The sequence below is a fragment of the Heliconius melpomene genome, chromosome 7 (assembly GCF_056956725.1).
Source record: "Heliconius melpomene rosina isolate 202511_hmr_F chromosome 7, ASM5695672v1, whole genome shotgun sequence".
NCBI lineage: Eukaryota > Metazoa > Arthropoda > Insecta > Lepidoptera > Nymphalidae > Heliconius > Heliconius melpomene.
The window spans coordinates 341,171-367,274 of record NC_140395.1 but is presented as its reverse complement, the minus strand read 5'-3'; the positions used below and the strand labels follow the sequence as shown (position 1 = coordinate 367,274).

General features: G+C 33.7%; 3 protein-coding genes across 5 annotated transcripts in view; 2 read left to right on the top strand and 1 right to left on the bottom strand.

The window, feature by feature from the left end:
* The window catches only part of atos (atos homolog atossa), a 36,555-nt gene extending 17,049 nt beyond the window's left edge, over nucleotides 1-19,506 (bottom strand). Inside the window, exons 1-3 of one of the 2 annotated variants that reach the window (XM_085188884.1) lie at nucleotides 6,186-6,354; nucleotides 4,770-4,908; nucleotides 2,814-2,866 (exon numbers count right to left, since the gene is read on the bottom strand). In XM_085188884.1, coding sequence (XP_085045010.1) covers nucleotides 2,814-2,866; nucleotides 4,770-4,791 — 75 coding nt within the window. In that variant the 5' untranslated portion in view covers nucleotides 4,792-4,908; nucleotides 6,186-6,354. Of the gene's footprint in view, nucleotides 1-2,813; nucleotides 2,867-4,769; nucleotides 4,909-6,185; nucleotides 6,355-19,292 lie in introns of those variants that run through there. The other variant, XM_085188885.1, reaches the window with a different exon arrangement.
* Nucleotides 19,507-20,027: 521 nt separating this feature from the next.
* LOC146537119 (uncharacterized) lies at nucleotides 20,028-23,554 on the top strand. 2 transcript variants are annotated; one of them, XM_085188887.1, is made up of 6 exons: nucleotides 20,028-20,282; nucleotides 20,574-20,880; nucleotides 21,140-21,237; nucleotides 21,815-21,955; nucleotides 22,556-22,723; nucleotides 23,257-23,554. In XM_085188887.1, the coding sequence occupies exons 1-6, from the start codon at nucleotides 20,178-20,180 to the stop codon at nucleotides 23,464-23,466; spliced, it is 1,029 nt and encodes a 342-aa protein (XP_085045013.1). In that variant the 5' UTR covers nucleotides 20,028-20,177; the 3' UTR covers nucleotides 23,467-23,554. The 2 variants fall into 2 exon arrangements, with proteins under 2 accessions (XP_085045013.1, XP_085045014.1); XM_085188888.1 differs by lacking the exon at nucleotides 22,556-22,723.
* A 1,295-nt stretch (nucleotides 23,555-24,849) lies between these two features.
* LOC146537118 (uncharacterized) lies at nucleotides 24,850-25,950 on the top strand. Its single transcript, XM_085188889.1, has 2 exons — nucleotides 24,850-25,126; nucleotides 25,339-25,950. Exons 1-2 carry the CDS (start codon nucleotides 24,935-24,937, stop codon nucleotides 25,492-25,494), a joined length of 348 nt encoding a protein of 115 aa, XP_085045015.1. The 5' UTR covers nucleotides 24,850-24,934; the 3' UTR covers nucleotides 25,495-25,950.
* Nucleotides 25,951-26,104: the final 154 nt, after the last annotated feature.

Below are 26,104 nucleotides of genomic sequence, written 5' to 3'. Positions count from 1 at the left end.
AACAATACAAAATTTACATCTTAAACCATATTTTCTAAGGAATAAGGTATAAATTTGAATAGTAAACTAGATATACGCCATTTTGTTACCCAACACGAGTGTCGAATGCACTTCTACGTCAGAGCCCCCCGAACCCTTCTGACACAGTTACCGCTGTTGCTAGGCTGGAAGCAGAACAGTATGCCACTTCATGTACTTATATTTTTGTATGAATAATGATTTAATGAATCATTAAAAAATATTTATAATTTTTTTGGAATCATTTTATAGCCGTGGGTCAACAAATTCTTGTATTCTATTGACCAACTTGATATAATATAGTGAAAAGTCACTAAAAATCGCTTTTAGAACACAGAGTCTTGGAAAGTTGTGCACGCAATGTCTCGGATAGTGAGGAATGGAGTGTTTAGCACCAGCTTCTTCTATCTACAGTACGACTACATATAACATAATTAGCAAGGCTACCCCAGGCTTATCCCAGAATGAAATTGAAGTCACATCCATTCCATTTTTTTAAAAGTGAAAATGTACAATATATCAGCTACAGCGCTTTAAAACACGTGCTTGTTTAATAATAGATTATAAATAAATCCATGTATGCAGCGGGCGTCGTGTGGTCTAGACAGGTTTCGATATGACGCAAGCGAACCTTGGCACAGATTTTACACTTTAAGAGTCTAAAATCATGATAGATCAGACAGATTAATGATTTTATTAGATTCCCGCTGTATCCTACACATTCCAGGGTAGACAGGCAGAGGGAACCCGAGAACCTAGTATTAAGACACTCCCTTCCTCATAATACACTTCCCTACTTGAACTGAACGCCGCGCTTTGCCTCGTTGCCTCGAAATGTCAATATTAAATATTTCATTTCCTCGAATGGGAATCGAACTCGCAATCTGTCGCGTTTGCCCCGGCGCCACTGTACTGTGACTGGCCTTATGTATAAAATATTAAATCGTATTATGAATGGTGTTAATGGATTAATAAGTTTGGGCTTTAGACAAGGTTCGGCAATCTTGGATGCGCGGGAGTTTCGTTGTGTTGAACTAAAATAGACATATTGTTGGATTTTTCACGTTTTAGGGCACAATGAAGGACTGCTCACTCGATTCTTCATTTTATTATAATATTTCAAGAGTAATATGAAATTATTTAAAAAACTTGAGTTGCTCTAAAAATATTTTCATAATAATATATGAAAATGGGGCCTCCTAGCGCATCGGCACAGCGGGGGACTGTAAACGGAAGGATTTTGGTTACGATTCACAATCCAGAATTATTTTTATTTCATCGCTGGTGACAAGGGAAAGCTCGGCGTTGACCTTCGCCACTCAACCCGTAATCTCTCGAAAATTGAACGGGGCGTGGGGAAAGGAGTGTTTTAACTCTAAGAATTCTCTACCTATTGATGATAGATGTGAAGACTTTGAAAAATCGAACTCCAACCTTCCAATTAGGTCCAAGAATAATATCCAAGAATAATATGAACTAAATGATAGTTGTAAGAAAAGCAAGCAATTTATACGATTAACGTTACTCTTTTAATTACCACCAACATGAATGGAAAGTTTGTACGGACGTGCTGTTGACTGAAACTTGGAATTAACAATCTATTTAGTATTCAAAATAGATTTTTAGCGTATGGGGTTCGATTCCCGATTTCTATGTAAGTGAAAATTCATTTTTATATTTTCTAGGCGGCAAGTGGAAAAATGTGGTGTGGGAAAGTCTTAATGGGGACGGAGTTTCTTAACAATATGTCCTACCCTGCCATACGCGGCATTCAGAGTAAACCGCAAAAAAACAAAAAATATAAATATTTAATACTTCCTATACTTCCTTCAATTCAATATAAAAGAGCATTGATTACAAAATGCGGTAATGTGGTCAGAGTTGATACTACATTTTTCCCCTACTTACCACAAACCTATAACAAAAATGTTATTATACACACATACATATAACAATATGTATTGCTAAATATAACATTTTTAAATTGCACAAAGTCTAAGGAGTGCTCTGCGAGTGCGAGTAAACTGGGCCGACTCTAGCGAAAGTGTGTGACGTCACCGTAACCGACTTTACGGAAGCGAAGTATATGTTGACACACTGATTCAATACTTAAAAGAATGTGCCAAAATAAAATTTATTAAATTGTTTGACACGCTTTTTATTAGGTCGACTTGTAATTTATAATAAAATTTAAGAAACTGAATAAATAAAAAATATTTAATTAAAGTACCTGCTATCATAAAAATTGGCATTTATACGTAACTTAGTGACAATACAATAATATGGTATGACATGATCAAACTTGTCTGATGATGAGCGAGGCCCTAAATGGTGGAAGTACTCAAAGGTCACTTCTGAACTACTGGATTCTATATTATGTGTTGTTTACTTCTTCTAGTAACAAAAGTTCTTAGTAATTTTCGCTACTTTACTTTTAAATTTACTTTCGTACTAAGCGTCAGAATGTCGACACGACAAGGCAACCGTAAACCTGTCGCAACATGTTTCATTTCGGGCGATATTTATAATAAAAAGCACCTCTCAACTCTTAAAATCAATCTTGAGATGCCGTTTTAATAATTTTTAAACAAAAACTGTATTTTAAGATCGATCTCAGAGTTGAGATCAATTCATAAAAATGAGCCTGAGACTTCACAAACGAGATGGAATTACTTTATTCGGATTTGGATTCAGTTACAGTTAGTTTTTTATTAATTTTGATTTATGAAGGTCTATAGTAATATCTTTATTTTAAATTAAAACACATTGTTATAAATTTTAAAAACAAAACTTACATCATTTTCCTGAATTGCCTTTTGCTTTGTTTCAAAGAAATTTTCACACTCACCTGAAACAAGGAAAAAATACTATTAGAATTATGTATGAAATGTATCATTATTATTTTACTATTTTACATAAATATTATAAATTTTTATTAGAAGCCTCCGTGACTAACCATATGCGAAACCTGGCAAATGGAGTACCTTAACACCAGGTTCCCTTTGCCTACCCTACTACCTGAACGCTTGAATTAAAAATTAAATTAATAATAGAATAACGATAATAGTGGCGTACTAGATAAAATAATAATGACAACTAGTAAAAATTATATAATCTAAGTATATATTTCTCGTATGTGTAGCGTAAAAATAACACGGCTACGCCCTAATGGTTGCGTATTGCGCCCACGCATAACCCTTTAACGTATCGCTTACTGCCATAGACAGCTGAAGAGTATGTTTGGTTGAACACGCTAATCTCAGAAACCATTGGCTCGAATTAAACTTTTGTTTTTGTTGTTTTGGAAATTGGACAGTCTCTTGGAGGCTTTATATAGGTAGGTATATGATAGCGTGTTAGGTAACCAGGAACCCTTTTTTTTTAAAAGTTACCTGAAGTACCTACCGAGTCATGTGCTTAAAACGATTACTTATTTAAATTTAAACAAGCGAACAAAGTCACAAGTAAGAACTAGTATAATAATTCAATTTGTTCAGAATTTCCAAAGTTCCGCATATTAAAAAGGAAATGGATATAGAATAGAAAGCAGACACCGCAGTCCACTGGGGCTAAGTCTAAGTCTAGTCTAGACAGGTTCAACGCACAGACGACAAAGGGCTTTCCTTTATATTAATACGATTTTTCGTCTACCGTAGTGGTTATTGCCCTTTTGCTGTAACGCTATATATACTATATATGGGTGTGTATATGTGTGTATGACACTCCTTTCTCAACGCACTAATGTTCGCACGCAGTTGTACTAGAACAAAGAAATCAAGATATAAGTAATTAATTCCCCTGACTGGCAATCGAACTCACAATCGTCGCGTTTATAGTCACGCGCCTGTAGCACTGCGCCACGACGTCTCTTTTATATCGTAATGGGCTCAATACCCATTCTTCAAAATTGATTTTAAGCAGCTTGAACCTAACAACTGAGTGTTAAGACACTCCGTTCCCATTTAACACTTTCGTTCCCTATATTCTGCCGAATTTTCGAAAAATTGCGTTTTAAGTGTCGGAACTCAACGTCCTGGTTTACCTCGTTTATCATTCGTACAATCATTACTTAAATAGTAAAGGACTTTGCCTATTTAACGTTTAGATAGACGTGTGATGCATATAAATTAATATTTTGTATCTATTTGTTATAATATATGTATGTATGTCTTGTGTGTCGCTTTGTTAGGGTTCCGTACCCAAAGGGTGAAAATATCAGATAATGTATTTCTGTTGCTGCTGTATAAAAAGAAATAATGAAAAAACAGAACAAAATAAATATTTAAAAGGGCCTTTTGGTTATTTTGCTGATTTTTAAAAACGAACAAAACGTGCACGTGACCAGTGTTTTTAGGTTTCAAGTGGGTGGTTCGCACAGTATCGCGTGTAAGCAGTCAACAACTTTACCCAGGGACGACAACTTTATTGTGTTTCCGCCCAAACTCAACATCTCGCTTTGTCTTGTCACCAGAGCGAAAAAAGAAAATAAATAACTTTCCGAATGGAAATCGAACCCACACCCACAATCACACGCTGTGCCACTTCGCCACGATGTCATCGATACAAGTTATTTAATGCTGCGTTGTTTTGTTTTAAAATACTTCCGTTTCCCATTTTCCGCTGAATTCTAAAGGCATTGCACGTTGAGTGGGGGAACTCAACACTTCGCCTCGTCACGGAAGTGTGTCACGTCACGACGGCCTCTTACAATGTATTAGAATATACTCGTATAACAATAATTTTATACTTACTCCGTCCGAATAAGCAAAACATTTGATCACTTATCAGTTACTTATATTAGAATAATAAGTAATAATATCACAGCTATATCACGTATAAAATATTAAAAACTTCGTTTTATTATAAAAATATGAAAAAAAAACTGAAAAACTAAGAAAAAAAATTGTCTAATAAATTAAAGGGAATCTAGTGTCTTGACTCTCTTCCACCGAGTGGCAAAACAAACCGACGCACGTCGTCGATGAGAGCAAGGACAAGAAAACAATTCAAGTAATACAGATTCAACCTTCATCATAATCCAATAGGATTGGAATATTCTATACACATAGGTAAATGTAAAGTAATAACCTTATTTTATTTGTAGTCGATTAAAAATTATTTTAGGTTCACGCTGCATCTCGCACAAAGCAGTGTAGGCAGAGGCAAGCTACTATTAACATATCCGTTCTGCGTTCTCGTTAAGACACTCTGTTCCCATAAAGACACTCCCGTTCCCCACTTTACGGCGAATTCTGGAGGCATTAGATATTGACTGGCGGAATAGAACGCCGCGCTTTGCCTTTTACCAAAGCGAGAAAATAGAAATATTCAATATTTAATTTGTATGAGTGGGAAATGAACCCATTTCCTGACGCGTTTACAATCGCATGCGTATGCCTTTTCGTCACGATTGGCCTAAAAAAATGTTTACCTTCGGTATTATTGCTAATATCATTAAACATACATTGTTATATCAATTCTTTTATCTTATCATAATAAAAGATAAAGGATTTTTTTAATGAAACATAAATATACGAAAAAATAATAATTTCGAGGCCGTCCTTACGGCCGGGACGGGACGGTCACGAACCTGCACCTATCGCAAGCCGATAACGTGCGAAATATATGAAAAACAAACGTAAATTATCTACGAGTATATCTGTATCTGGCCTACATTGAACGATTAAACTTTAATAGTATGTGGTACATTGACTTAGGTTCGTTGCACTTTAAGGAAGAAATCCTAGATCAAATTGTAGATTTTGTATTGTGGGTTCGATTCCCCCTTGGAGGAAATAAAATATTTTTATTTCCTCGTTCTGGTAGCTATATAAAGTGCGGCGTTGAGTCCTGTCATCTAATACGCTATGCATCGATTAATTTGACAATCCGCGGGGAACAGAGTGTCTAACACTAGATTTCTTTTGTCTACTTTGCTATATGCGGGATACAGAATTTATAGATTCAGTTCCTGCTTTGCGCTCAAATTTGAAAAAACATAGTAGCGGAACTCAACGCCGCACTTTGTCTTCAGAGAGATCCAGATCGAAGGAATAAATGTAACTGAAATCCTGCTTTATACGAAATATAGCGGGAAGTTTTTTTCCTGTCTCCGTCTCGTTAATCACGAAACAATAAAGAAAACGCAAAATTAAACACAAGCCTACCCTCTTGAACCATCGCGCTACCTACTGCTACAATCATCGCGTCAACTTTTAAATGAATCAATCGTAAACAAAAACTGATTTATAACAAGATATAGATACTAAATCATTAATCATTTTCAAATATAACACAAAAGGAACTCTAAACTAAGCGCACGTCCACCCCGTGCGGCGACTGCGTGAGTACTGTATTTTTTTTACAACTACTACAACTTCTACTACTATTGTTGTTCTATATCAGTCAGGTCAGCTGTTCCGACGACATCTTGACGTCTTGGAAATTAAATAGTAGGTTCAAATTTAATTTGGGGGCGTGATTTTCAATGAATATACGTATTTTGGATACGATATTGAAATATAAATAATATGATAAAATCAATTTTTAAGTTGAGCTGCTGTTGAGCTTATTACCATTTCCTCAACAGAACTGCCTACTGAGCCGGTGGTCATATCTCATGGAACTGACAACATAGACATCATTATACGGCTTGACTTAATGCAAAAGTGCTGTTAATACCCTAATTTAATAAAGAATATATTTACTTTAATTTTAAAGCAAGCAAATAATGTTATATGATAACGAAAAGTATAAAATTAGGTGATTTTTTTACTAGGTTACCTTTATTTCAAAAAAGCTGGCAATGCCTAACTATACATGTTTGACTAGCAATTTAGGCGTTCAGATCCGACATCTAGATAGCAAGGGCTTTGAAACGATACGTGGAGAAGGAAGTCACTATGAATAATAAATTATATTTAAAAAAAATAGAACATCATGTGGAATGTACAGTATATAACGTGTTCCTTTTTTGATAATGTCTTTATTTTATTGCTTTCAAAATGTAAGCGAAATTGTTGTAAAGATTATTTCATGACTACATTATACATTTATTAGGAAAGAATATTTGAAAGGTGGACATCATAAAATGCTATCGAATCTTTGTCTTATTGTTAATTAAAGTGACACGTTCAAATTCAAAATATTATTTATTCAAATAGATTTTAGCAAGTACTTTTGAATCGTGAAAAAAGCATAAATCTAACATTGGCTCGGAATGGGAAAATATTAAAAAAATTCATTTCCTCGAGAGGGATTCTAAATTGTATAATCATTTTTTACAAAAAAATTACCGGAAAATAAAAAACAAATAAAATCAGTGCAAATATTTATGATGTATTTAACATAAAATTATTTTGAACAAAATTATGTAAAATATATGGTGTGCAACTTATTAAAAAACAGTCTAGAATTCCTTAACTATAAATAAAATGCACAATAATATAGCAAAAAAATAACAATAAACAAAGTATTATCATATGTATTTAACATTAAAAAAAAAAAAATACAGTCGAATTGATAACCTCCTTTTCTTACAGAAGTCGGTTAAAAATCGATTCGAAATCAGTATATTAGTATTGAAAGCAAATTATTTAACTTAGCGGAAGACGTCCGCACAGCGCGACGGTTGGTAACAAACTAAACAAAAGTTTATAAACATTTGCACTTGCACTTGCACTACCTGCCAGTCTAGTCTAGACGCCAGACGGGGGGTAGGGGGCTAATATAATATATTGATATATTAAAAATCTGAAGATATTTCTTGAATGCACCAAGCATTTGGAATGGTGATGATTGTAGGTTAGAATATTAAGAATATTTTAATTTTATTCTCATCTCCAATTGATTTAAATTGTTCTCTTGTGTACATCGAATCTACTACCATCGCGTCTCCAGCCAACTCTATCCCACTGTGCCAAGATGGCGGCAATGTATATACCCATTCCGTACATATAACATGCATAAGTTATAAGTGAAAAGTGATCAGGACATCAATTCCTATGCACTCTCGTAATGCACTTGTCTAGACACTGAGTGATAAGTTTTGAAGAAATTTTAGTACTCTTTATTTGTCAGACGAATTTATTATATTATAAATCACAAATGCATTATGCAGCAAATAGCAAATTTAATAGGAAGAGTTATTATATACTACAGAGAGAAAAAAGAGAGAATTGAGTCGTGTTCTCTGTCTGCCCTGCTACATGCAGGATACAGCGTAAAGATGAGAAATATACTAATGAGAGGGAGTACACACTACGTTTTTTTTATTTGTACTAGTAATAAAAATTAATGTCGGCTTTATGTTTAACCAGAGGGAACCACACAAAATTTGTTTCTCTTTTTCTGTCTAATTTTCAAGACATTTTAGACAAAGACATCTAACAAAAATAATATCTATAATCTATATAAAAGGAGATGTCCCCACTGACAGGTAAGATCACAAAATTTGGACAAATGATTATTTTTGTAATATGGACACCCACTAAGAAGGGAATTTGAAAAATTTTAACTCTAAAGGGACGAAATAGGAGTTGAAAATTTGTATGATTTTTTTTTAAATTTGGCACCGATTTTTATAAACTTTGAAATTTAGACTCTTAAAAATATTTCCGTGAACACGTGTTTCATGATTTATTAGAATTCACCAACTAAACTGAAAAAAAAATCATAAACATATTTAATAAATATGCGTGTAGTTCAAGCGGGCGAAGCCAAGCCCAGGTTGGCGAGTCATAAAATAAATGTAATCGTTTTCTCGAGCGGAGAGCGAACCCACAACGATCGCGTTTACAGTCAGACACTGTCGCAATATATTATTAAATATAATTTCAACATGTAACACCATGTATAAGATACAATATACAGAATGTGCCCTGTATATTATATTTTCTATTTAGGTTTACTCTGTAACCCGCACATACGAGGGTGAACCTCATACATTAATATAAGGGACTCTGTTCCCCACTTTTCCCAAATTCATAAGATATTGTGTGTTGAGTGGCGGAACCCAACACCGCGCTTTCCCTAATTACCAGAGCTAAGAAATTAAAATATCAAATATTTCATTCCCTCGAGTTGTAATCGAACCCACAACCGTCGCGTTACAGTCGCTACGGCACCTCTTTTATACAAACAAAGAATGACTATCAAAATATGACGTTTTATGTTGAAACCTGCAACAATACCGTTGCCCAGTAGGTCATTAACACCGCGCCGGAACTCTTATAGTACTCTGTTGTACTAAAAATGACTTAGTTATTTACATTTTGAGGATATATGAAAATAACCCAAGGCGTCGTTATAAAACGGCGTTGAACTCCTCCACTCAACACGTAATGTCTTGATATTTGGGCATAAAGTGGAGAACACAATGTCTTAACTCTGCGTTCCACATGCGTCCCCTGGTAGGTATAAGAGGAATACAAAAATGGTGTTAGTAGATTCATATTCTTAAACACTTACATATGTTGACATTTTTAAAGGTAGGTGTTCATATTTATCAAGGTGAGGCCATTCGTGGTGCAGGGACATAAAGTGAGACTGTAAAATCGACTGGTTGTGGGTTCTATCTCCACTCGAGGAATTGAATAGGTATATGTATTTAAAAGAAATTTTAATTTTTTCGCTGTTGTGTCGAGCGAAGCAAACCGAGGCGTTGAGTTCCGCCACTTGATACGCACTGCCTTTAGAAGTCGGCGGAAGCTGCATCGACGGGAACTGAGTGTCTTAACACTAGGTTCCCTCTGCCTACCCTGCTGTGTGGGGAATACAGTGTGTAGCTGATCTTATAAAGGTAAAACTTGCACGGATGAGCAGCGGCATATAATATAGATATATGCATACAAATAAAAATAAATATTTTAAAATGATAATTTTTGATATTTAGACAACTTTGATATCCATCCAAGAGTTCTGAAGAAAAAAAGGACAGCTTACGTTGATTGATTGTATGTAGAAAACATTATATTCGCACTAATTCAGATTTTTAAGCAGTATTAAAAATGTATATCGTAATAATACTTTCAATCTGATTGTAAACGTAACGGCTGCTGGTTCGAATCCCACTCGGGGAACTAATTATTTTAATTGCCTACCTATGGAAAAAAGATATACCTACAAAGAATCCACATGTATCTAGAAAACGTGCATGGTGTCTGGGGAACGGGGTGTCCCAAATCTAGATGGTCCTCTCTGCTTACCCTCCCATATGAGGGATACAGCGTGATGTTAAAAAACTATGAATAATTAGAAACAATCAAAATGGGTTTTAAATTTTAACAAAACATTTTTTTATAACAACTAGTCTTCCACAAAAGGATTTCCAAAAGCTCGTGCTCCTAAAAAAAATGCGCAAAAAGCGAAAAGCGTACTAAAATACTGTGACCTTGCTCGTACACTGAAGTACGTTCACGTTTTACCCCGGATTTGAACTGGCTGCGCAACGATGAATGAATATTATTTAAGAGCATATGGGGGGAAGTGTGTGGACTGGACGACGGTCGTGAGTTCAACTCTTATTAGATAGGAAATCTATTTTAGTGACATTGCGTGTTAAGTGGCGAAACTACACATCGGTTTGCCGGGACAATTACCAGGCCAATATATTAACGAGGCCGACGTGGCGCAAAGGTACAGAGTAAGACTGTAAATACAATGGTTGTCGGTTCAATTCTCATTCGTTCGTTCTCGCTCTGATAACAAGGCAAAGCGGGCGTTGAGTTCTGCCACTCAACACGCAATGCCTCGAAAATTCGGCGGAAGTAAAGTGGTAAAGAAAGAATAAAAACTCCGTTCCCTCCGCTAACTCTTTTTTTATGTAGACCAGGATACCGCGTGAGACTAAAAACAATAACAAGTAAGTTAAGTGTTTTCCGATACACCTCACGTGTAAAGGTCACGTTAAAAATAAAAAAAGACCTTGAATTTGTGTTGTACAATCGAATCATACAGATATAGAACTGTTCCTTACGAGAAATGGCGTGAATTAAGAATTTTTAAACACTCTTTTACTCGGTCGACTTGTAACTACAGAATGAAATCCAAGAAACTGAATTTGACCATAGCTGGGGTAGGCTAAGGGAACCTTGTGTAAGGACAATGCCTTTTCCACTGTCCAGGGTGGTCGTTATCAAGACATTACGTGTAGGATCGCAAAACTCAACGCCGCGCTTCATCTATCAGAGCGTGGAAATAGAAATATTACAAATATAATAATTCCCAGCGTCGAACCCACGACCAACGCTACGGTAGCCTAGATCGAATAACGATAAACTATGTATGTACGTATGTGTGGCATTAACAACTAACCTTCGAATTACCATCGAAGCCATACCATGCAGTATTGTATAATATAATGTTAAATATAAACATGTTATTCTAGATTTACACGGCTTTGAAACCTTTGGACGTTAGGTTTCCTATATAGCGTAGGTAGTAGGTTGTGTTCCTTTATATGAAAGAAGTCATTTAAGAGTAATCATTTAAAACTTACAAATTATATGTTACGTGCCATTCAACATGCAATGTCTTCAAGAAAAGAACAAGTAGTTCCTGAGATCAAAGCGTTGTATCAAACAATCTCTTCTAGAATTGAACCAATTCTGCTAATATTATAAACTAGTGATCGTGGTTAGCGTTAGTTTGTTAGTTAGTTTCTGAGATAGGCGTGAAGAAACGCACGGATATACAGACAAAAATGTTATAAATCATTATTTTTGGTTCTACTATGTTATAAAAAGCCAGCATTAACATTTTTTCTTCTATATCTCCCATGTACAGACACCAATCCGTTTCGATATTATTAAAAGTATAGCTAGATGGAAATGGTGGAAGTTTGTGAAGAAAGTTGTTTGTTCCATTTTCACAAAACTAATGAACGGATTTAGATGAAACTTTATAACGTAGCTTATACCTTAGAGTAACACATAGGCTACAATTTATGTAAATATTTTGTATTAGCGGCCCGACAGCGGCTTCGCCCGCTTGAACTTCATGATGATTCATTTAATAAACGGAATTGACTGACAGTCAAATGTGTTGATATCAATGAATAATTTAATTAACTCGTTCAGAAACAGCTTAAAATGTAAAATTATTGATTTGGATAAGGATTTTGTAAAATAACTGTAATGATTGCATATGCATATGCAAAACATACCCAAATCGATTCGAATAATCCAATATCGAAATCGAATCCAAAATAATTAATCAAATAAATGAATCGAATATCGAATTGAAAATATTTAATGGAGAACCTCTTCCTTGTTTTAAAAGTCGGTTAAAAATACCGATTTATCGCAAACAAATGCAGATTATTATAAGTAGGTATGTTGTTTTATTATAAGCGTGCAAAGCCGCGTTTGAACGCCAGTTATTTCATAATTCATATAAATATATTAAGTAACATGTAGATATACAATGAATAACAAATATTTATATAGAATTCTACACTGATTGATCATGGACAGCTGCGCTTACGCAACAACATAAACAAAAACATGTATATGTATTATAAGCAAAGCAGTTTCAAGCTTTTTCCCGCTTAATAGGATATACAGACCTAGGTGATATTACGTGTCGAGTAGCGACACGACAGAGCGTGGAGCGAGCGGGAATCGAACCCATGACCTTGCCATGACAGCCTACCAATGTATATACATAATTATATTATAAACAATATACTACACTTCACCATATCTACATGACGTAATATGAACTTGGCAGACTGGTTGGCACTATGTAAAATGAACTGTTTTTATAACGCTCAAACGTCAATTAGTATTTAACTAATGTTACATTTTTAATGGCTATTTAATTCACGTGTTTGATAGCGGCTCTAAAAGAAATAATTATTTTACTTTTATTTACTTACTCAGTTTTATAGCTTCACGCTGTACTCCGCATATAGCAGGATATGCAGAGGGAACCTAATGTTAAGACACTCCGTTCCCCATGGACTGTCCAAAATTCGAGACATTGAATCCGGCGCAATGTCATTGGGTGTATAACATACAAAAATTCTAATTTGATAAGTTAATGTTTATTATTGATTTCATTATAAAGTAAGATTTCTTTTAAACAATAATTGTTATTGTTCAATATAAAATATACATAATTATATAGTTTTAGTCAATGACCTCTGCAAGTTCAATGACCTACGCCTAGGGTGCCTGAGTTTTTGCGTTTTCTAATATATGTATGGTCATCGCGTAGGTTGTAGGTTCAATCACCCACTAGAGGGAGTCAAATCCTGTGCTTTGTCAAGGTTAAGTGCGGTTTTTAGTTTCGCCATTTAACACGCTATGTATCGAGGACAGCGTAAAACTACTAACAACTCGTCACTTGAATGAAATCTAGATTCACACTATTAGTGTTAAAATCCTCCGCTTTCCACTTTCACGATGTAAGCCGCATACAGAAGGGAAGGCATAGGGAACATAATGTTAAAACACTCCGTTTTCCACGCAACATTCTATGCTATAAAGCCAGGATGACGAGAGTAATTATAACTAAAGACTGATTGACTTCTGTTCACCTTTAAAACTGTATACCTATCGATTATTTACCTTACCTTAGGAAGGTCATGAAAATTGGAAGGACTTTTAAGGGCATACGTACTTTATATTCTGGGAAAGGCTAATGACTGTAGAATAATTGAGCTAAAATGATAAAATCGAACCCCAACTCTTAATCTATAGCTGTCACTGCGTTTACTTCGTATACGACAGGGTACCCCCTACCCCCTACCCTACCTACCTACCTACGGGCACGTTAAACACTCAAATGTTTAAAGCGCGGCGACCTCTTTAGACTTATCTATGAGAGCACATATACAGAATCTGTCACACGTATCGTATCTACAATACGTGAAAGTATGGCGAACACTATAGATACCTACCTACCTATAGAAGCAAATATATTGAATTATACTAATCTTCGCAATATATAGATCGTGTTTCTCCCCGCATACTCCCTAACAATACTAGGTTCCCATATTCGCTCTGCCTACCCTGCCATGTGCGGGATGTAGCGCGAACCTAAAAATAACTCAAAACGGAGTTTATTTCCACTAGGTGCAGACACTCGAATAACTTTCAACCAATCGCGTCATATACATAAGTCACATAAAAATAAAAATCTTTGTATCCCTCAGGGTTACGGACCTCGCACAGTGCTTCGACACGCAAGTCGCGAGCTAACATTATAATAGGGCTGCCAATATAAATATATATCGAGAAACGAGAATACTCGCGGTCAGCGGTCAGCAGCAGCAGCAGAGAGGCCTAGCGTTCCCTATGCACCGAATTCTCGAAACATTACATGTTTTTTTTTCAGCTTCAAGCTGTATCCTGCTGCTCATAGCAGGGTCACACGCTTCTGCCCCTGCACCAAGACTAGCCTCAAGTAATATATAATGTGTAAAATAATTGTTTTTACAAGTACTTTATAATTACTGACTTATTTTGAAATATAATGTTTTATTCATCAGAAAAATATGTGTTCAATTCGATCCAGTGGTTTCTGAGATTAACGTATTCAAACAAACAAACTTTTTAACTTTAAAATATTGGTATATTATAAAACATTGCCCTTTTGACCAGTCGAGTGGCTAGTTTCAATAATCTCGTTTGTGAGTCAGTCAGTCATCTCAGGTTATTTTACCGTCTACTATAACATAGAATGACGTCAACATGAGACGATTTTAACGCGTGAGTTCAAATTTGAGCAGTAAATAACGTGAAAGTAACAAACGTTTTCCTCCTGTAAAGCGTTGAGACAATATGTTGTACATTTTCCTCCCATATTATAGTAATTGATTGTTGGTGGCAAAACTTAACGCCGCACTTTTATCTTACAATACCATGGTAATGAAAATATATTATTCCTCAAATGTATCCAATTTATTTTATTTTATTTTATACTGTATACTTTCAAGAAAAAAAAAAACGAAAAAAGGTAATAATATATATATATTGTTAGAAATCAGAAGCGGTTAGAGGTTTTTTTAAAAAAACACGATAAAACACATACCGTCTATATGTTTCCAACGTACTCGGACAGAGGTTCCACGTAATTACAATAAATGACATGTATCACTCAATAACAACACTACACACTAGATACCTTCCAGTCAGGGCTTCCGCCTACAAGCGACTATGCCCGTTTGACACAATTCACCTAAATCTACCCTTTTTTACACGAGTACGTAAACAGTATCTTATTTTTCTTATTTCCTGTAATGTTTCTCCCACTCCGCCTAAATAAAATTTTATTTAGTAATTTAAAATAGGTCAACGTAATAACTATAAAAATTATTACTCTACTCTTGTTAAGCCAATCAGTGAATCAGTGTGATGAACAAAAGTCACGTGACGCAATACAGGAGCGCTATGGAATTATCGTTTTTAACTGACTTTAGAAAAGGTGGTTATCAGTTTGACATGTATGTATGTACGTGATAGTGTAACAAAACCACAATTAGTTATGAAGAGGAAACCATTTTTTCCTATACAGATAACGTAGAACGTATTAAAAGTTAAAAATAAAATTAATAGAAATATAACGAAAACGTAACTGACACTGCCGTTTCAATCGGGAAAATAAAAACAATTTCATTTCCTCCAACAGTTTCCTACGCTTACTTCGCAATATGCGGGATAAGGCGTGAAGCTAAAAAAAAGGTTACTAGAGTTAAATGGCACATATATAAGAGTGAGATATAAAAGTCATGCTAAAAATAATCCGTAGTAAACAAAAGGGGTTAAAGATCGTCTCTATCCTGATAAGAACACAATGGTTGCCGTACGTTTACTTTTACGTGATAACGAATTTAGTTTAATGGTATTTGTACGGAAAGACTGAGTGATTGTAAATGTGATGATAGTAGAATCTTGCATATAGCAGGAAACCCTGGAACCTAGCGCGAAGATACTCGTTTCTCCACCGAATCCCACTTTCGCGCTTTGGTCCTGCGCCACCTCGGCCTCAAGATTCAATTGAATTTCAATTTAATGACTCAAATTCAATTTACACTTAGTTGTTTTTGTCACTAGTGGGAATCGAAGCCACAACCGTCGCATTTACAGTCACACGCTGTCCCACTACGCGATGGTTTCAATTACAGGATATGAACAAAGACAAAAAGGTTTATAAGAACAGAATGAATTGCACTTTTAGTTCACATGGAGATGAGTAATGGTATTTCTTAGTCATTATAAAAAAAATGTGTGTATGTTTGCTAATACCTGCAGCTTGTTCGCGGAAATACTTATACATATTATATTTTTTTTGAACGCGGTGTTAAGTTGCGCCAATCGACACGTAATTTTTTGAAATTGGGCGATGTGTGTTGAACGGTGTCCTAACACTAGGTTCCCTCTGCCTTCTCTGCTATATACGGTAAAAGGGAAAAGTTACTATGTCTATATTAAGCATAGATAAGATAAGCAATGTAATTAGTACTGTATTGGAACCAGTAATAGCCGCGTCTCTTTGTAAAGGTAAAAAATGGTGTAAATATGAGATAAATACATTTTCTAATGAAAAATAAAACATTATTTTGAGATAGTTCTAATAAATACAAAATATTTGAACTGTATTTTGTGACACAGGGAGAGCAGAGTGAACCATCATTATAAAGTTGGTATACCTCTTTCACCTCGTCTACTGTCTATCAAACTTTTCATACGTGCCCGCCGGGGTGTCCTCCTGTTTTACGTGACCTTCCTCCAGTATCATCGACACTGTTTTAGAAGGTCAACCGAGGTCTTTTACTTTTCTCTCTTTTCTTGTTTTTTTTTAATCTTTACTAAAAACATCTTTGCTTAAATAAAATTAATCTGTGACAACTAAAATCTCTAAATATTTTAAATATTTTTTTGTCCATTTTTATATTAAATGGGGAGAGGAATGATATATCATTATATTCTTTGTTTGTTTTACAATATAGTTGATTTTTTTTTCAAATATTATTGTGTAATTCTATTAAGCTATATTTTAAAAAATAAACATTACAACCGAAAAACTACAAGATTACATGCTATCCATCTATGTACCTAGTTATTTGATTATTTTAATTATTCTTAGCTAAGATGTATTTTAACTGTATCTTGACTGTAAACCCGCAACCTCTGCTATTAGGCAGTATATATAATTAGACATCAACTTATACTAATGACAGATTTATCTATATATTTTTATGGTTCCGTAGCACAAAAGGAAATAATGGAACTCTTATAGAATCACTCAGTCGTCCGTCTGGGGGAGGTATCAGTCGCAGGTCGCACACAGAAAACCACAAGCTTCTAAGTCAACGCAATCAAACGATACGAGTATTCATGTGTGGACATGGACTACTTCACATCTGAATAGTAGGCAGAGAGAACCTAGTTGTAAGACACTCCATTCTTACTTTGTTGTCCATTTAAGCATATCGTATGAGTGGTGGAATCCAACGCTGCACTTTTTCTCACTAATACAAGATGAACCTCAAAACATCATATTGAGTCGTTCAATTTCGTTAAAAGTGTGTCACAACTAAATAAATAAAACGAAAAAAATAAAGTATACCATATGTTCAAACTTACCCTACTCGCACAAATTTCTTTCAAAGCTTAATAGGTAACCAATATTTTATAATTTAAATGAAAAATGTTGAATACATCATTTCCATTTAAACATGATGGTAGCGACTTCGAGCCTGCATGTGGTAACATTAATCTATTATATTAGCTTCCGTTACTGAGCCACTAACCACTACTCACTACGCAAAGTCGATATCACTGGACTTAGAGCATGTAGGTAGTCCGTGCCCACCCCAAAAATTTTAATAACAAAAAATTTACCAAAAGAAAGACTTATACACGAACAAATTTGTTTAAAGCTATAGTCCAGGCCCCCCTCGAAAATATCCCTAGATACGCCCATGACAAAGGGGGAGCACTAGGAGTAACGGGCAAAAAATAAGACCTATAATCATTTTATGTCTTAAAATCCACCCAAACCAAGTTGGAGGCGACCACTTGTTATATATACAATTTAGACTGGTTAAGCAAAATAAGAATGTACGGGTATATACGAGTATGTCTCTTGTGGAGCGGACAACGGAGTGTCTTAACACTAGGTTCTTTGTGCCTACCCCGATATGATTGTAGAGTAGTGTTATAGAGATTGATTAAACCTACACGTGTAGGTATACAAGGCCACGTTAGTGACACGAAATCGATTCATTTTCTTTGGCATGGTACCTACGCAATATCCGCTGTATTGCCAATGCTTGTTAATGTTGTAATTATTTAATAATACATACATGGAGAAAAAAAATTCTCATTACAAGCGTGATGGTTGAGGGTTCGATTTTCATTCGTGGGAATGGATTATTCTTTTTTATCGCTCAGGTGACAAGACAAACCGGAGTTTACTTTCGAAACCGCATAAAAGTGAGGGACGAAGTGTCTTAACATTGGGTTTCCTATGCCCTCTCTGCTATTTGTGGGATATAAGGTGAAGTGAAGCTTTTATTAATGATAAAACATGTTATTCACTTAAGTAAAAATAGAACAACGTTTTTTATTAAATAACCTTTTTCTTTTGTGCCTTTGAACTCGCAACCATTTCATCAGATACCTTCCAATTCCACAAGGCCGTTATACTTTTATCATCAATAGTTAAAATTTTCATAATTTTAGATGTACCGTCATATTTTATATTATTGTTGTTAAAAATATATATTTAAACTGAAAACATCGATAAAATGAACTGCCATCCCTTTTTTCTTACACTTATTGAACACTGAGCTATTGGAACTTATTTTATTAGTTCTAAAGTTGAAAATCGTTTGGTTTTCCTGAAAAGAGTATGCATATGTACGTTTCTATACCCGACAGACCCGTTATAACAAACAAAAAAGGGATTGTACCATGTACCTGAGTTCATAAACCTTTGAACAGCTGATTTTAATAAAAAAAACAAGCTAGAAAAATCTAGACTTTAAGTAATTTTCCGTAATTAATTAGTAAATTGCAACATTTCGGGTGAAACACACTATTTCCTCGTAATAAACAAGCAATTATGAAACCCGGATGAGTAAAACAGCTTTCGTTTACGTATAACATCAATGATACGTTGTTGCTTCTTAATTTAATAGTATTATATTAGATAACTTTCTAAAAGATAAGCGTTTTAGTTATTTAGTTGCATCAAACTTCTAATTATAATAATAAATGAAGTAAAAACTAAACCATATGTTAGATTTAAAACAAAGGGATTACCTTAAGCAAGCTATACGTCTCACTCCACAAAATATCACCTGGGCTATAATATAACACTGCGATACTCGTGCCGTTTCCTCTTTAAATACATTATTGCACTTAACTGTTTATTTTATATTGTTCAAGATGAATTATTTAAAACAGAAATTTTGTTTTCGTCGGGCGACCGTCCAACACAGGTTTAAGTCAAGAACTAAAAAAAATGTCAGCTGGCTTTGCTTGTCTCTGATTGGTTAATCGATTTACACGTCACAGTTATCTCACTCTCGCATATATCTGACTCGCTCGCGCAGAACGAAAAAACACGGAATTACTCAATTATTCATTAGTTCTTTGCATAATTTATACAAGATTTAAAGCTCATAGATGATTTTTAATGTCTTTTCGATTTGTTTTTTAATAAATAATCTCAGTTTTGACTAATCTGAATCATATGGCACTTAAATGAAATGTCAACATTCTACGTCTTATGGAACAGCTGTTTTTGAAGGGTCTTTATTTACTTAAATCAAAACAAGATGGCGTCACTCCTACATCAACAACAAGCTCCTTTAACAAAATTGAAACAAATAAATGAACTATTAATTAAAATTAAATTTATTTATCTCCATTTTAAATATTGTTTTGAATTTTTACTCTACTTATTAAAAGTATTACAAATAAAAGTACGTAAATTTTTGTTGTACCATAATGATTACGGTTTCTGTATTGACTGTTTCATTTACGTTGTCATAGCAACCATCAATAATAGAACATGGCGCAAGGAACATATACTAGACATGGCGTTTATGATCAAATCAAGTTGATTTAAAAGTCATTTTAATATATTTTAATATATATTACATAACATATCTATTTCAAATTCATATACATATATATTTCAAAATGGATGCAGCTGACCTTTTAGCGCGTGAAAATGAGTTTAAAAAACTAAATAAGCAGTTGGAGAAGAAAACTGAAAGTTTAATGAAGGAAATTGAAAATGTCATGGTATGTTTCTTATAATTTAAAATATTATTTTGAAAGTTAATTATGTTAAAATGTGATACATTGATAAATAATCCTTTTACAGATAACATTATAATGCCTAATCACCAAAACCTAATATTTTATTATTCTGCAACATTTTACTTTAATTCATTAATTTAACTAAAACATTAAGTGTAGTGTTTGTCTACTAAACAAAAATCATATTAGAAAAAAAAATAAATAATAAAAAAATATATCTTATAATATTTTGTCTTACTAAATTATTGAATTATTTAATCGATTTAATTACAGCAAAAACAAGATATATTTTCAGAATTTTCAAGTCCATTATTGCAAAGCCCAGCACATAGACGAAGTTTGAAACACAATTGTCACACACCAGAAACAAAACTCTCAACTCCAGAAAAAGTAAAAGTAACTGCAAAAAAAGAAAAAGAAATAAAGAATAATGTAGAAAATTTTATAGAAATACCCAAACATAATTGCAGTTGTTGCATTTTACTTGATAATAAGAAAAATAATGATAATTTAGAGTTTTTATATGCATTTGTGTCGGTGAATGTCAAGGATAATGTGTTACCTCAGTCATTGTTGAAAGGTGACTTTATATTTGTAGTTGCTATGTATATAGTTTATGAGTAATAATTTTATTTATTATTGATTAAAATTGATTTACCCTGCAGAGGGAAACTAATCTTAAGACACTGGTCCCCACACACTGCCCTATTAATGAATTCCCATGAGTAAGAATCACACTGACAACCATGGTATTTAAAAAAAATATAGTCATTAATATTAAATAGTGCAAGTTCAGATCCTAATTTTTTCTTATTAATATGTAGCTTTTTTGTTTGTAGATAAAATAACAGTAGAAAGTGTTTGTAAGTTTCTATCTGCCAAAGTGAAATTGATGCAAGAACAAATAGACAAACTGCAGTCTAATATTGAGAAAAAGGTATATTATTTTCTTTAGCCTCCTATTAGTAGCTTAAGTTCAATTAACACTAAATCTTAACAGGTTTCTCAGGTTCCCTCTGCCTACCTTGCTACGCGCAAGACACAGCGTGAAACTAAGAAAAGAAAAAAAATTGTTGTTGTTGCTCTTATTTATGGCGAGAAAAAAAAAATTATTGACTTACTATAATTTCTGAGTAATAAGAAAAATTTTGAATCATTTATTTATCAATTATTTATCATTTAAAATAAATGTGAAACCTTAAAGAGGATCATAAATTCATCATAAATAAAGTTGCATGCACAACAACAATGCAATAAGTTGTGGTTTCGATTCCCATTCGAGGAAATGAAATATTACCTCATTACCAGAAATGAAAATATTTATTATTACGAATAACGAGGCAAAGCGTCGCGTTGAGTCCCGCCATTTAATACACGATGCCTGCAGAATTCAGCCAAAAGTGGAGAACTGCTTCTTAATGGAAACTGAGTGTCTCTACTGCCTACCCAGCTATGCGCGGGATACACTGTGGAACCAAAAAAACTAAGTATACTAAATTATATTTCTATTACAGATAAAACAATGTGATAACAACATGGCACAAGTGGCCGAACTAGAAAGTGAAAAAATGAATTTATTAAATAAAGCAAATTGTATGAAAGCTGAAACGGCGGACGCTAAAGCCAAATATGGAGTTGTTGCTAATAAACTAAGTGTATGTATTTTTTACTCCATATCCTTACCAGTATGATTAACAATCGGGACCCAATTTTCAATTAATTCATTCTTCAGAAAGGAGCTCAGTTAATATTAAATGGGTCCCAACTGTTTGAGGTAGTTTTCTTTAGTTTTATGAAAATTATTTTTTTAATTTTTTATATTTTTTTTCCTGTCTCTCTTATTCGTAAAATTTGTTGTGTTTATAAATATTTTTTAAATAATATATACTCGTAGTAACTTTTCTTACCATACCGACGACATAAAGAGCCGAAGAGCTGAGCTGAGGATCAAGTGTGGTGGCGAGAATTGGGGAAGGCCTATGTCCAGCAGTGAACAAAAGATGGCTCCTGCTGGTGATGATGATGATGGACTTTTCTTAAATGAAATTTGAAACCACAGTCATAGTGTGGTCTATATGAATATAATAAACTATAATAAATTTTAATAACAGAATGTAATATAGAGTACGGTTAAAGAGTCGTAGTCGTCACTCATAACCATCTGGTGAACTTTTTGATTGACCAAGAGATTTTAACAAAATCATTGATATGGTTATTTTTTTTAATCTGATGTATGTTTGTTTGCATGTGTTAAGGAGAAAGAGCGCCTCTACAAGGAACAACGTAGTATAACAGATAGACTTACATCTGACATAAAACAAATTAAAACCAAAAACATAAGTCTTGAAGCAAAATGCGCTTCTCAAGAAGAAACTATTAATAATTTGAAACGACAATTAGATCTAGTTAAGATGGCGGAAACGGTAATTAATATATTTTCAGCTTCACGCAGCAGAGGGATCCAATTGTTAAGTTAACACTCCAAAAAAGTCAAAGTCAAATGGCGAAATTCAATGCTGCGGAAATTGAAATATTTATATATTATTTTCAGGACTTTTTTAAATGTCTATGATTATTTATAATGGGAATAGAGTCCGCAACTTTTTCATTTACACACAAACACTATATGATAAATTAATAGATCTGAAGACAGTTTCGTATTTTTTTCTTATTTATTTTTTATAATATTGTTAGAGTTGCTGGTAGGCAATGGCCCCTATCGGAAGGAAGCTAGTGTGTAGTGTTGTTATTGGATGATACATATCACTTATTACAATTACTCCGAATCTCCGAATCCGAATCTCTGTCCGAATACGATAGTAAAATTTAGAAGATATGTGTTTTTATCGTGTTTATTTTAAAAACACTAACCGCTTCCGATTTCTAATAACAATATTATTATAAATAACAATATTATTGTTTTTTTATATATTATTATTTATTTTTTGTATTGCAGGAATTCCGTGACTCAGCTCGTAATGCGTCATCCTCGCAATTTAATACAATAAAAAATTTGGAAACTAAAATAAAAAAAATTACATCGCACACACAGAAACAAAGTTCTCTCATAGATAACTTGAAAAAACAAATATATTTACTTCAAACTGATAGTGCCTTAAAAGTATTAGAAAAGGATTATTTCGATTTTCTTAATCAGGATTTGTAGGGAAATGAAGAATGGCATCACTGTGTTGGAATTATTCGAAATTGTATTGTGAACGCGATTTTTTTTAAATATAATTTTTGAGTTCAAATTTTCTTTTTTTTAACTTTATTTTTAACCTATTTAACCAATAGTGTGTATTAAGAAAATGAAGGCATGTTATATCACATTTGGTTACAATAGTATAAATACATATCGCAGTGTCGAATTCTGCTGATAATTTAGGAAGTAAAATAAAACAACAACACACATACAAAAACAAAGTTCTCTGATAGGAAATTGGAAAATACAAACACATTTACTTCAAACTGGTAACAGTTTGAACGTCTTCGTACGTATCATCGTTCGGTTCCGTATATGGGAAAAATAATTAATTTCAATTTTATATTCTTGCAACTTAAAATATAATAACTTAACGGAGAACCGAGTGCCTTTCTTCGCCTCCCCTTCGATATGCCTTAGGCGTGACAAAGAGACCACAGTAAAATCCTTCTATGTTCTTCATAATATATTATAATACACCTAATGCAATAGATATCTAGCGTCATTACTGCGTACTACGTAATACGACAAGTATTTAGCATGAAGTCATTTGTGGTGGTGGGACAGATATATTGTACTTTACTGCAGTGTGCCCATCATTTAATGAAATTACAAATTTACTTTTACACTTAATAAGGGTCGCTGCGCTCTTTACTTTACCTTAGAACATCGTATTCGTGTTTGTTATGTTATAAGTAATTATAAAAAGTTATAAGTATTTCCTATCTATAAGACCTCGGTTGACCTTCGAAAACACATTATGAAAGATGCTGGAGGAAGGTCAAAAAAATCACGAGGTCCCCCCAGAGTGAGTAGATGTATGAAGAAGTTGATGACAGTGGGCGAGGGCGGACGTCTGGCGCCTCGTCCTCTCTGACTACCCCGTTAGGGATATAGTGTGAAGCTAAGTAAGCTTAAGTCATCGAGCGTAACGACTGCCACGACCGTTTCCTATTTTATTATTAAAATTAAATATTACTATATATAGAAAAAATAGGCGATACACATTTTGAATCTTACAATAATTATTAAGACTTTTAACACGTAGTGTCATTTACGTGTCTACGTACGTACTTTCATAATCTTATGACCGTATAAGAATTTCAAGATATTTTCTTCTCAGTGTCTCCTGGAACTCCCCAAGGAACATCAGCGACTAAGTCGCTAAGTAACAAACGTTAATATTTTTTCGAAGAAGTATTTCCTTTCACCAAAATAACAATACGACATCGATAAGATGAGCAAACATAAAATGTCAAAAGACATCAAATTTCATTTCATTATTTAAAACACAGGACTGTCCCAAAAAAACCAAAAATCATACACACATTGAAATCTAAATGCCCTCAGATATCGACTGACCTCTCATCGTCAAACATTACCTAGAATAACGCGCACTCGTCTATAATTATATAAGTTATTATTAAAAATGCGTATCATTTTTATTATTTTCTCCGTATTCTCCGTTTTTTGGATGGTGACCGGGGAACATATGGTTGTGGGCAATGTGGCGAATAGAGTAATGATGGTACACCATGAGGCGGTCAAATATAATCCTATACCATTTATAAAAAGAGTGAAAAGTTTCTTCTATTCTTCTCCGCAGAATAAAGTTATACAAGTGAGTTATTTTTTATTCTTAGAGACATTGCGTACTCAATGACGGAACCTAACACCACATTTTTTTTTTCAAGAGGGAAGATGAGATTTCTTTGATAATTTTCTCACTCTGACAACGAGGCGAAGCGTGGCGTTGGGTTCCGCCACTCAACACTCAATGCATCGAGGTACATAAGTGAAACATAATAAATTAATGAATAAATTGGTTTTCAGGGTATTCAAGCATTAGACAATGCTCACAGTAAAGCATCAGTAAACGTAACGGCGGGTGGAGTTGGCAAAAGTTTTGTAAACCTGAGATTTAAAAGTGAAAGAGGTAGTGGCTTGGACTATGACGTGGGGATATACGTGTTTCCTGATTACTTATAAATTACAATTTTAAGCAGAGATTTTCTCATTTTTCTATATTTTTATCCTTGGGTATAGATAAAACAGTAGTAGACTGTAAAAGCTTATTACCTATGTATGTACTCTGAATATACACATATTTCTGAGTAAATTTATTATCAAATTGAGATTTAAATGCTTTTCATTCAGAGAAAATCCATTTCATTCTGTACACTAATATAATTAATGTTATTTTAGCTTAAGATATTAAATATTTTCTATTTAATTATACTTAAGTGTAGATACTTAAATAATACTTAATTAAAAAATTGTACTGTTCTGGACTATCATCTAAATTCTGAAGTTAATTAAAATATTCAAAATATTATATATTTAAAAATTAGAGATATCTTTTTTAGTAATCTTTTGCTATTGCTCCCTAAAAATAGTTTCACAAAACAGCCTGTAAAATATAGAAATAAAATTAATGTTTAATTACTTTTTGTTTTTTATTTTTATCCCAATTATGTATTAATACAACCATTTTAACATTAAGTTTAATAAAGCAGTGTTAAGATTTCGATACATATTCTAAACCTAACACTCTTGTATTAGGTAACATAACATAAATAAAATACTACCGTATTTTTTG